Genomic DNA, 13,635 nt, shown 5'->3' with positions numbered 1-13,635 from the left:
TAGATGAAATGTGACAATGAAACTGAAGGAAGAAAATTTTTTGTTAGCCTGTTCTGATACAACAAAATAAAGACAAAAATGTATTTGTGAGTATTCAAGGACCTAGGCATGACAGAAATGACTGAAAATCCACCAACAGAACATAACAATCAGGGAATATGGAGACCTATTTCTGATTTGCTTTTTGCTCAATGGAAGAAACTGTCCCATATTCCCAAGAGAACAGGAACAAGAATATGACAAACCATGGACACAGATGCTTACACCAAAAAAGGCAAATAAACAAGATAAAACTGTTAAGTCTGAGCCCAGACTTCTTGCATCTGTAACTTGTTACAGAGAAAAAACATAAAAGAAAGGTTGCATCAGACCACACACACAACTTAAGCGTGGATGAATACATTGACATAAAATAACCTTGAAACCTTCAACTAAATCTCAGACCAACTACTTACCACCTAGGGAAGATATAAGAATAGACAAGCTGGTACAGCCTGGGTGAAATGCACTTGGTTCTCAATGCTTGATTCAGCCCTTCAATTGCCTAATTATCCCATAACCTCTTTGACTGGCACTTCCATTTCAGACAGATTATCCAGAAAGAAAGGCTGTTGCTTGAGTATCTCACAGTGAACACACACACACTAAGCCTCCCTCTCTGCTAGTACTTTATTTTCAACCTTTCTCCTGTTTCTTATTTTCTTACATGCTCTCTTTATACTCTAACCATCAAGTGGCCCTACAGACTCTGCCAGGCTACCTTTGCCTTTATTGCTAGTTTTTCTGAAACTTTTTTTGTCATCCTTGCTGCGTTTCAACATTTAACCCACCAAAATTTGTCACCTTTTCCACCTTTTTCATCTGAACATTACTTCAGCTATTTCTTTGGTTTTTTTGTTTTTTTTTTTTTAATTCTAATAATATCCATGCCACCTGTATGGATATATTTTTCTTTGGTGTCCCTTTTAGCATCTTTTTTAACATGCTCTCTCAATGATCATGAAGGAAACAGGGTGATACTGTGAGCATAACATTATTTTATACCACAGCTACTATTTACTAATGTGATACATACACACTCAAATGACACCATACTTTGTAGCTGCGCTGGCCTAATTTCTACAGTAAAAAACTGACTAGTGGTCAATTAAATAATGTATTGCAAAAGTTCATCAGTAAGAAGCAATGCTAACCAGAAAAGAAACCAAAACCCAAGTTACGATTTGAAGATTGAACAAGTTTGGTCTTTACAAAATCCCAGTCAGAGTTCCCCCTTCCCTCACTTTCCATCTCCAAATATCTGCTACAGTTTGTTTGTTTGTTGTTTTTTTTTTGGTTGGTTTGGTTTTTGGTTGTGGGTTGTTGTTGGTTTTTTTTAGGGGGTGGTGGTGGGAAGAAAAAAAAAAATACTTTCACATAAAAATTTAGAGTAAAAAAACCCAGAAATGCTAACCTAACTTGCATGATGATATTCTCATGTATAGAAAATAATGGTTTAAATCTAACAATTATTTAGGACAGATAGATATAGTAGTCTTGGCTACAGATGGCTACAGGGAAAAAACCATTCCAGAGCATTTTATTCTGCTAATTTCTGTTGGGAAATCTATTTCAATAGCCAGGACGTTGCAACAGACCTGCTTGTGACTTCAGTCATGTGGGCTTTTTAATAATAGACAAACATGACTTGTACATAACACATAGGTGTATATCTCTTGTGAAATGCAGAAGAATTTTGCATATAAGACAGGCAAAATATGCAGAAGGAAAAGATTTTGTTATAAATAATTTCTAGTGATTTCACTACATACCTACATTTTTAACAACCTAACTGCACATCATGTCTCCTAACACTAATTTACCTTAGCTGTAGGACTTGCAAAGATCGAGATTTTTAAAAAGGGAAAATAAAATTCTTTGGGTGCATACACAACACTAATCAAGCCTGCATATAACCTAAATATTACCCACAAAAAATAACTACTGTCACATGTAATTATTACAATTCCATTTCTAAATAATTATATGAAAATAATCTACACAACTCTGACTTTGGTGGCAGTCCATTCTGCACAGTGAGGCAGATCGGCAATCATCTAACTAAAGGCAGTTTCAATAACAGCTTTTTAAAGTGAAATAACATCCAAAACCACTGGTTTAGTAAATCAAACATTTTCTGGAAATCTCTCAGTGCATATGATACTGGAAATATAGCAAATTAGATTCAAATTTCTCCTCCATTTAAAAATAGTAATGAAGTCTGAAGAGAATTAAATTTCTTAAACAAAAAAATAACCAGTGATGTAGGTTGTTGGATACCCATGTCTATATAAAATAAAATACGAGGAATTTACATATTTTTTAACAACCAAATGTTTAGCTTTCTACGTCTATTAGAATGCTTCTTCTATATAACCGAAAGGGAAAGTTCCTGGTTTTATTGAACTAAACAAAACTAAGATCTGAGGGTCACTATTCAGGCCACCTGGTTATTTACCCTGTATTCTGTGCCACTGAAGCTCACTCATACAATATTTGTTGTCATAGTGCATAACTTGCAAGAAACTACATAGGAGCGACTACACGACGAGATATATTTATTGCCTAAAAATATTACATAGACATTTGCTGACATCAGTAGAAAAGTTAGATTCATGACTTCTGGGTTCAATAGAAATTCTGAAAGCATGTGTGGTCTCTGGCAGAAAAATATCCTTGTTCATTCTCCAATGTTCTTCCTTTCCACAGCCTGTTTCCCCCTTTACCTGCTCCACAACTGCTCTTCTCTGACACCTTATCTCAGTCCTAGTCTATCTGGAAAGCTGGAAATCTTCACTGTCTGTCCTCATTTTCCCAGATAGCTAGGTCTTTGCTCCAGGTCCTTTCATGTAGTTTCAGTTCTCTGTCACTTAACTGCCACACTGTATACCAATCCCCGCTAAAGCATCACTGCTCCATCTCCATATTCTTCATTCCCATTCTCTCCCTGCTTTAATCTTACTTACCAAGCTTAATTTTCATTATTGTTATCTCTCCTGACACTCTATCACTGGCTCTTTGGCCAGCTGTTTTTAATCCTTCCCCCAGAGTAGTTTGGGTCCTTCTTGCCCTGGCTTCCTCCAGCCCCCAATTACTTCTCTCCCACATCAGCAAGCTCATGCAATGCAGCCTTTGCAGCCATTACTTGTCCACAGCCAAAGATGGTTTCCCATCTCTGTAGGTGGCATTTTAGTCCCATCCCTTCCCTATTTAACTTCCACAAACTGATCCTAATGCAGTTGTCTATGTAATTCCAGTCGTAAGTCCCTTCTCCAATTTACAAGCTGACAACCTTACAATCCTTGTAAGATGGCTGTTCCTGGCCTCACTTTTAAAAACAACTGATGTGTTTGGCTGAAATGAAGAAGTAGCAAGCATATGAGACAGACATTTTTGCATGCAAGATTTTAACTCTAAAAGTAAGATTTTGGAAGAGTTACCTTGTAACCACAACAGAAGTTTTACATTTTGGCAAGGTTAGTAATGAAAAATATGAGGAATGCTTCTTATAACATGAAGGAAATATTTATTACTTATACAAAGGTGATCATTAGAAACCCAGTAAAGCTTATAGTTAAACAATTAAGCCACAAAAGCAGTTCTTAAGAAACAACACATGCATCATTCTCTTTATTTGCCTTCTAAGCCAAATTAAGCTACAAAAAACTCTGTACTAACATAGACATGACCAGATTATGAATTAAAGACTAGCCTTAGCACATTCATGCTGCCCTAGATCGTACACCATAGAAATGATAACTATCAAATGCGTATTTCAATTATAAAGATATAAATACAAAACAATGTGAGTTTATATGTGCTGGTTTTGGCTGAGGTAGGGTTAATTTCCTTCACAGTAGCTTGTATGGGGCTGTTTTGGATGTGTTGATAATACAGGGATGTTTTAGTTATTGCTGAGCAGTGCTCACACAGAGCCAAGGCCCTTCCTGCTCCTCACCCCACCCCACCAGCGAGAGGGCTGGGGAAGCACAAGAAGCTGGGAGGGGACACAGCCGGGACAGCTGACCCCAACTGACCAGAGGGACATTCCATGCCATATGGCATCATGCTCAGCAATAACTAGGGGGTGACATTCAAAGTGATGGCGTTTGTCTCTCCAAGTAACCATTATGTGTGATGGAGCCCTGCTTTCCTGGAAATTGGCGAACACCTGCTGGCCAACAGCAAGTACTGAATTAATTCCTTGTTTTGCTTTGCTTGTGTGTGTGGCTTTTGCTTTACTTATTAAACTGTCCTATATCAACTCATGAGTTTTCTCTTTCACTCTTCTGATTCTCTTCCCCATCCCAGTGGGGGGAGTGAGTGAAGAGCAGAGTGGTGCTTAGCTGCTGGCTAGGGTTAAACCAGAACGTGGGGCTCAAAGGGTTCAAGACAATGACAGGTTTGATTGGAATGTGCTAGAATGAGTTTTTAGCTGTTATTGTTGTTTAGCTATTGATTGGCAGGCTCCCATGCTTGCTATAGGGCTTGCTTGACTTATTGTTTATAAGGAGTCGGGTGCTCGTTAGTGCTGCTTTTTGCTTTCGCTGCTTGCTGTACTGCTTATCATCTTCCTGTGCTGTGCCTGGGAACATTTTGCTAACAGCAATGGCGATGCGCCTGGGCTGGCAGATGGCCAGGGCATGGCTGCTGTTTCTGTGCTGCTGTACTGGACAGGCTGGAACTCTGGTGTGAGCTCAAGTCAAAAGGACTGTGACCTGTGGATGAGTCCATGCAGGAGCAGGACACCCCAAAGTCTCTGTGGCCGTGGATGACTCCACGCTAGAGCAGGTAAATCTCAAATCATCTGTGGCTGTGGCTATGTCTGTGCCACAGTAGGTATACCTCTGAGGGGACTGTGGCCCAGGAATAAGTCCATGCTGGAGAAGGTATACCTAGAAGTATCTGTGGCTGTGGGTAAGTTCATGCTGCAGCAGGTACGCCTTGAAACATCAGTGGCTGTGCATGCAGTTACGCTGGAGCACCTGAAAGCATGTGGCCATGGATAAGACCACAACAACATGCTGTATTTTTATCCAAATGTAAATTATTTCATATTTATTTTATATATAAAACCATATAATTATTACTGATAATCCACACCACGTAGACAGAGGAAAAAAACACAAAATGCTGAGCATGAAGGTTGAATTGCAGAAGGTCAGACAGAATACCAGGAATATGTTCATGTTACCAGATTACTTTCCAACCTGATCTTATTCCCTATTCCATCATCATCAGCGTCCTTTGGTTGGAGAAGTGAGCATTTAGACTCCACTGCATTTATAGTATGTAGACCTTAGAAATTATACTGTAAGTTCATCTTCCAGAGCATAAACACACAGTGTGATAGGTGTGTTAAGTAAATGCTATAAATCTGCAGCTTGAAAAAGGCAGTTACTTTTCTCTTCTGCTTTAAGAGCTTTATAACTGGAGTTAATTCTTCAGATGTAGAAAAAAAGCTGTGAGCTAATAGTCAGGAGTAGTGGCACTCTAGAAAGAGAACATTTAATAACTTTTTTTATTATTATTATTTTTCTCAACTAGTCAAAATGAATTTGAATTTTTTTTTTTTCAGTTTGGGAGATGTATTTTTGTAAAAAGCAACTAGAAACATCTAGTTTCTAAAAAAAAATAATATCAAAAACATGAATGTGGTTCTAAGAACAAAGTGGAGCAAATTCTTGTCTTGTATATGAAAAGAAGTAACCAAGGCAACTTCTTGCAAGACCCGGGAGCTCAGAAATCTATACTAAGAAAGAAAGTCTGAGAAATCGAGATCTTCAACTGATTTTTTTTCTGTCCTGACAGAAAAAACTCATTTGAGAGGTAATGAAAATCAAGAGATGTCTTAAGGATTGATGCTGTGAGATGAGATAATTGAATGGAGGACCCAAGCATCTAAGGAAATAATCTTGCTGGATTTAAGATAAAAAGATTTAAATGAAAGGCATTTTGAGAGATATTTTAAGCCTTGTATCTTTGCCTGGTTCTTATACCAAGAGGAGATACATACAACAAGGTTAAAGAGTATACAACCACCAGCAGATGGAACATCATGGAAAACGCCATTAATATTGATGCAAGGAGCAATGTAGTTGTAGGTGGTGAAGTCAACAAAACATCTGTGCTTAGCCAAGCTAAGACATTAGGAAAGGTGAAATGGAAAAGTGAGGGGAAAATGAAATCCTTTCATCCAATTGCGACAACATACATAACAAAAAGAAAATAGAAAGTAATGGTACACTACATAAGCATGAAGATATATTTTCTTTATTTTTATTAATTTTATATATATAATTTATATATAATATTTATATTTTAAAAATTAATTGATTGTTATATAAAAAAACCACCATTTGAGAAGAATTGTAAGAGCTATTCTAGTACTGTAGACTACCAGATTTACATGCTGAAAGGCAAGTTTATTGCTTGGAAACAGCCAATTTGCCAAACTGCTTGGAGAGACATTTGTGTACCTACATTCTGCTCCCCACATTACAAGACTCAATGCTAGCACACACTGAGCCAACTCAGCAGTACAACAATGATTTATAAGTAAGCAGTATATTTAGAGCAAAGATCACCATAAACATATTTAGAATGACTCCATAGTTTAAAAGTTAGCATGGCATCGTTAATATATCATGTGGGCAAGTGGGACTTGGGATATAATAATAGTTTCTTCAGTTATATAGTTAGAGAAAAAAGAAAGAGAAAATCAGGTGCCATATACGAAACTTGTGATTAAGGATATCCTAGGACTGGTTAAACACCTAATGGGACATCTGTCTTCACTTTGTGTATAATGTTGAAATGGAAACATAGGCTGAATGGCAAAAAGGAAGGGTGTTTTGAAATATAAATGGCCATATTTGAAGCAAACCCAGTAGATTTTTCTTGATTAAAAGCTACCAGTTAACTGCTGTCCCAGAGCAGTGAAAGAGATGTTGCATGCAATCATATCTACTTAGAATGTTTTTAATTAAACTATTGATTTTGAAGTCTTATTATTTGGTCAGAGAACAAAATCCCAGTCCCCAAGTTCAAGAAGGGTAATGGGAGAGCAATCCCGACTGTCATAACCCAATAATGCATAAGATGTGTAAAGTACATTTTGAAAAAAAGTACAAAAAACATGAAGTAAATCAAAAAGTGATAAAGTGTAATAACAGCTTTAATATGACATGGGCAGGGAGGCAGTAAAGTAGTACAAATCCTCAGCGGTGCCCAGTGAAATGAGCAGAAGCAATAGATGCTTTTTGCTGTACTTTAAGGGTGATCAAACACTGGAACAGGTTACCCTGAGTAGCTGTGTAGTCTCCATCCTCAAAGATACTCAGAACTCAACTGCATAATGTCCTGGGCATCCTGCTCCAATGGATTCTGCTTTGAGAAGGGGGGTTAAGTGGATGATCTTCAAATATCCCTTCCAACTTCATCTATTCTATGATAGCAGCAGAACATTTTCCCCACCTTCACTCTGACCCACAAGAGGAAAGATATTCTGCCTAGCAAACATTTAATAGCTATTTCTGGTGTTACCTCATCAAACAGTTACCTAATAAAACAGAATGCAGTTTCTTTCCTTCAAGCTGTGTCTATTTTGTATACAAATCTTTCTAAACCGGGGGTCCTCAAACTTTTTAACCAGGGGGCCAGCGCGCGGATGCAGTGGCAGGCAGTCATCTGCGGCTGCTTGGTTCCCCCCCCAACCCCCGGCGGGGGGGGGGGGGGGGGGGGGGGGGGCGGGGCGGGGGGTTCTGTTAATACCGGGGGGCCGGATTGAGGACCCTGGGGGACGTATCCGGCCCGCGGGCCATAGTTTGGGGACCCCTGTTCTAAACAACTGCTCTAACCAAGAAAGATTGGATACTGAAACTGTAGAGAAATTGCATGAATAAAAATAAAAGTTGTATCTATTTCTTTTATCTGCTAAAAGACAAATAGGTTTTTGTTTATCTGATCAATACCTCTCAAATTTCCTAATAAAAATAAAAGAATACAAGCATGGATTTTGGATTGTATTAGCACCTGTGAAGAAGTTTCTGTTTTGTGATGCATAACATAGCACAGTCCGAAAATACTATAAAGATCTTGTCTAGAATATTTCTGTTATTTGTGGAAATGACAGAAACCATCATGTTCTTATTTTTTGAAAAAAACAGTACTGAATATTGGTCATGGCAACTCCCTTTGAAATGCATCATGACTTTTATAGCATCGTTGACAGTTCAATGCAAAAGCAAGCAACTCATTTTCAGGGTTGAAAGTATAACCATATTCCTTATGCAGAGCAGGTAACTGAACGAATCAAAAATACTTCTGAAGCTACGCATTACAGTCCTGAAAATTTCAAGCTTCTTTCTGACTGTACAGTGGACAGGGATTCTGAGATACATCACTTCCCTCTACTTTCCCATGTGCTAGTTCCTATGCAGAGTAAAGCCAGGCACATAGCCCACATAGGAGTCATGGCACATCTGAACAGAAAATGTCAACAGCCTAAATTGTATCTGTGACCATGTCTGTGAACAGATGCTTTACTTACCAGTCCAGCTGTGGTATATTCACATCAAAATTAAGGATACAAAACTTACAATTTGAATGTGAGACTATGACCACTGCATTTTTCATGTTTCCTATCACACTGCTTCTCAGGTCTAATTTCAGGACCATCTATCTTTTAAGACTCATTTCACACAGTGGTGTCACAGAATTTCCAAATTTGTACAAGTGTAACATATTTTCTTCACTTTTTTTTAGCATAATTATGTATATGTGAAAGCATGTGTGCAAAAGTGTGTAGACAAGTTCTGTTTGGTTTATTTTACAACAGCTCCCTGAATTAGCTTCCAATAGCTTACAGATTAAGATTTTATTCAGTATAACACCGTACCTGATACTTAGCATCTTAAAGAGTTCTAAAATAAAATACTATATTTTAAGCAACACTTTCTGTTAAATAATTAATTGCAGACTTTTTTTCTGGTTTTAATGCTAAGAGGGAAGTAGTTGCTACAGAAAATAAAAAGGGAAAAATTCAGAATAGAATGAAAATGAAGTAACTGTTTCTCAGGAGCTTTTACCTTTAATTAAAGTACATTTATGAAGTCACGAAAGCCTGGCAAATAGGACAAACAAACATAGTCACTGCAGCCTAACGACCTAGATTTTTAAATTTTCACTTACGGCACTTGGCTTCATCACGGCCATTTGAACAGTCAGGTGTAAAATCGCAGAATTTGTCAGGTGAAATACATTGTCCATTCCCACACGAAAAATTTCCCGGTGGACAGTAAAAAGATGAAGAATTAGCATCTGCAAATTCTGTTTCCCCTTAAAAAATCATTAAAAAAGGAATTAGTAAACACACACACACATATATAAAATCCTAAGAAGTGCTCTTTATTGTCTTTTTATATGGTAATGTACTCAGCATAAGGAACATAAGTGTCACCTATGAAGTCAGCTAGACTATATCATGACTAGTAAGAAATACAGTTGATGTTAATGTCTGATGCTCTTAAACTGTATATTATTCTCCACAATATTCAAACTTCTACATGAAAAATTATCAAAAAACCCTTAGAGTTACAGAGCCTGGCTCCAGTTCAGAGGTGACATGCTGTGTACAGCACCCTGCTGTTTCCCCCGCAGGTGGGAGCAGGCCTTTCACAAAAGCTTTCTCCTGTAGCAGTGGTTTCCCTGTGTGCAGCTCACAGTAAAAGTTCCAAGAAGCCAAAAATATAACGTTACACTACTACTAGCTTGCACCTCAATCTACACACCAGAAAACACCCCAAAATTCAATGAATGGGTAAACAAAAAGTCAAGGGCTATTGGTTTCACTTCAGTAGATTTCTGGAAAGAGCAAGTGAGAGGAATGATACGCAGCTTTTAATCTTTTTTTTTGTTTGTTTAACTTAGGGGCTTTAGATAGCCATACTGCTGTACAGAAAGAGCTTTTTTTAAAAAGAACTTCCTTCTAAAAATATCTTTGTGACTGCTAGGTAAATAGGGGAGTTGTAGGGGAAATAACTGAAGCAAATTAATGTTTCTTCAGATACCTAGCTTCCATCATTCAAACTGTGTAGTGGGATCAGGGAAGCCTTAAAAACAGAACACTGAAGTTTTCTATTATGTCTTCAGATTTTGCAATAAAGAAGGAATTCAGATATCTCCTGGGTATAACCCATAAGCATTACCACTGAATACATATGTGCCCATGCCATTTTAGAAAAGTAGTTATTAATAGTCAAGAGGACCAGAAGCAGCAGTCTGACAGAAAGTTACACTATTTTATATTTCCATCCATTGGCACTTCAACGTTACAGAGTGTGAGTATACAAACAAATTTGGTGGGCACTTAACTGTATGTTAGGTATTTGACAGTAATGACTGGAGAACCCTCTAACCTAAAGATAATGCAGTGGAATATGTTCTTCGGTGGGAGATACAAGATGTTTTGCTTCTGTCTCTGCACCCAAGTATGAACGTGGGTGGGTACTACATAGTAAGCGGTATCTGGAAATTCCCACCAGAACTCACTTTGCAGAACTAGTGCATGCAAACTACTTATAGCAGCTAATGTGTAACACAGGATGACAGTCTTCATTATAGGTGATAGACTACAGCATACGGACTTTTTCCTCAGATTATCCCTAACTTTCTTAAAGGTATATTGCAGTTTTCAGTCGAATTACAGTTCTACATGACAGACATTGGGGAAAACTTATTGAAATCCACAGAACTTGCCTTCACTTTCCTGGCTGACACTTGGAAGTGATCTATTCACGACTCCACATTCCTCTGTTATACTGATGTTGTCAATGGCAACAGTAGCATTTTTTGTTAGAATGGTAGCTCGTAAAATAATCTGTAAAGATAAATAAGTTAGCTCATTAAAGTGACATAATATATATATATATATATATTCCTTTATAGTTTACAACATCTGCACAGGAAGTAAATACTGCCTACCACCAACTCCAAATACCAGCCAGCAAAAACTGCAGTTGCTTCACTCCTCAGTCAGAAATTTACTCCTCAACTGTAAAAGCCAAACCTACCTTTACTTATGGAAAGTTATGCAACACAGATGACATTGCTTCAATTGAAACTGGTAAAAGCCATCAATATTTGAATGAACTGTCTTCCTGCTGGAACCATTAAAATTTATACATATTTTTAAATGAGCTATTCAGAGTTGCCAAATATAATGGTTTACAATTCCATTTAATTGTGTTCTTTAATACTATGCCTGCTGAAGTCACAATATATGGCACAGTAAACGTAGGGATTGTAAGGATGCTTTTGTAAATACAAGGAAATATGCAGGAGATCATAAAAGGAAGTAAAGTTCAGTCATAACCTACCAATAATGAGAATTTAGTGCCCTTTCTTTTAGACCATTTTATAGGTGAGATAAAATGAAGAGACTAAATCTGGAATTTTGCTTTGCTGATTCCCCTAACAGTTCCTTTCCAAGATTTAGTAAAATATAACAGCCTGAGATTATGTAAATATAGCAGCCTGAGATCATGTAAATAGAAAATCAAACTTGAAAACTACTAATTGTTTCTGTAATCAATGTGTCAAATTGACCTATCTGTACTTCTCCTGCCTTTAGCCAACATAAGACACTTGCTCTTATGAGCAGTATTTATAGCAAATTCACTTTTTAAAAGCTACTGCACTATTGCTACCAGATTTTTATTACAGAAAGGTTATTCTAATGCATACAATAGTGAAACAATGGTGATGTTCTTTAATAGCTACATCTATTGAAAGAACTGAATGGAATTTTTTATACGATCAGTAAAGAACAGAAATTTTCTTTTTATAGATCATTATAAAAGTAAATTAAATCTAAAGGCTGAAGCACAGTAACTTTTTGAAAGCAATGTAAATTTAATTTCTAATTACCTGAAAAGGCACGTCCTCAGCTGCACTTTCTACAGGTACATTCACTTTTGTCCACTGCATATCAGGCAATCCTGAAATGTCACACAATTTTTCCAAATTTCTATCCAATGCAGTTCTTTTAAAGACAGAAAGCTGGGAATCCTGAGATAACCGGTACCAAAATCTTATCTGTTGAAAGGTTTTAGTGAAACACTTTAAAAACTGAATCAGCAATCTTCAATGAATTCAGCACCTACCCATATACATACATTGTGACACAGAAAGACATGAAAGGTCTAAACAGAGCCCTGAAATAAAAGAAAGAGATGGATGAAACTATGGCATGTTGAGGAGCAGTATTATGTCTAAAGATAAAACCGTAATTAACAGTAAAGCTTATTTTTAAAACTTTAAACTCGTATCTACCAACTGATGCAGACTGACTGATATGATCTCCCTTAACTTCTTGGCTTAGTGAGGACTTACAAACTTCTCAAAGATTGTTTTTCTTCACAAATGCTGAATATAGGACAGCTTCATAAATTATACAAAGTATGTGAAGTATATACATAAGTATGTTAATCTCAGAAGTACAAGAGCTGAGGTACTTATATGAAAGAAACCTTAACATCTTCTATTTCCACAACCAACACAAATTAAAATTATTTGAAGACACATGTTTAAAATAATCTATTGCTCTCCTGAAACAAATGGATTGAAGAAAAAACAATTACTGTAGTTGGATGAGGCTATAAAAACCTGTGCACCAAGCAGAAAATATCAGAAAACAATGAGTATCCCAGTTCACTATGCCTCCCCTGCAACACAGAGTAAATCTGCTGCTTTTAATTTTTTTTTTTTTTTTAACTACTACCCAGATAAAAATTCAGCTGCGAAAGTTCAGCAGGGAAGAAATAAGATTTTCAAAGACTAAGTTTTTTTTTCTTCCCCAAGTCCTTCCTGCTTCACACAGTGAAAGACTAAAATTTCTTCAACTGTAGATAACTCTTCCCTTTAAAAAACTTGAAACTTTGTGAATGGAAAATAAGAGCTGTAAAAATAGCTCTTCCCACCAAGTTCTCTGCCCATCCGCATACAATCTTACACTGTGAATCTTGCCTTTTATTTATTCATGTTGTATCAACTTCTAAACAGAGTTAAAGAATACAGACCATTCTGAGTTAATAGCCAAATGAACCTTACGTGGCTTTTTGCAAGACAACAACAAATATGAGAAAACCCATTTTAGCCTCAGGACAAACATAGATGCATGCATTAGCCAGCTTTCAGTTAGACATGAGACAATTAAAGTCTTTTATTTGAGCAAGACAGCTGACACAATAGTCTGTACAGGTTGTGGAAAAGCATTTCATTAGGGACTCTTAACAGGAAAAACTGTCTTAGGGTAGTGGTATAATTCTTACTTAGTTTAATTTATCATGAATTAATGCAAGTTTCTAATCACTGGTTGAGCTACAGAGAAAAAAAGAAAAAACCCAGATACTTAGACACAAACTTGAGCAAACACCTTTCCTCCCCCTTCCCCAGGCCAGCTTAAATCAAACACTTAGCCTGCCCCCTTCCTAGCCTTTGTTTCCTTAGTTTTTGCTGCAGTTTATAGTCAGTCGGGCCCAATTCCTTAGGTGAGGCAACAGGTGGAGCATGTGGTTAGGCATGTGTGTAATGGTT

The 13,635-nt window shown here is 37.1% G+C and overlaps 1 protein-coding gene across 1 annotated transcript in view; it reads right to left on the bottom strand.

The window, feature by feature from the left end:
* The window catches only part of MALRD1 (MAM and LDL receptor class A domain containing 1), a 282,749-nt gene that overhangs the window by 222,782 nt on the left and 46,332 nt on the right, over positions 1–13,635 (bottom strand). The window contains exons 12-13 of the mRNA XM_027777677.2: positions 11,968–12,135; positions 10,798–10,918 (exon numbers count right to left, since the gene is read on the bottom strand). Of these exons, the coding sequence (XP_027633478.2) occupies positions 10,798–10,918; positions 11,968–12,135 (289 nt within the window). The remainder of the gene's footprint in view (positions 1–10,797; positions 10,919–11,967; positions 12,136–13,635) is intronic.

The sequence above is a fragment of the Falco peregrinus genome, chromosome 5 (assembly GCF_023634155.1).
Source record: "Falco peregrinus isolate bFalPer1 chromosome 5, bFalPer1.pri, whole genome shotgun sequence".
NCBI classification, from domain to species: domain Eukaryota; kingdom Metazoa; phylum Chordata; class Aves; order Falconiformes; family Falconidae; genus Falco; species Falco peregrinus.
The sequence above is the reverse complement of the archived record's forward strand: the minus strand, read 5'-3'. Positions and strand labels throughout refer to the sequence as shown.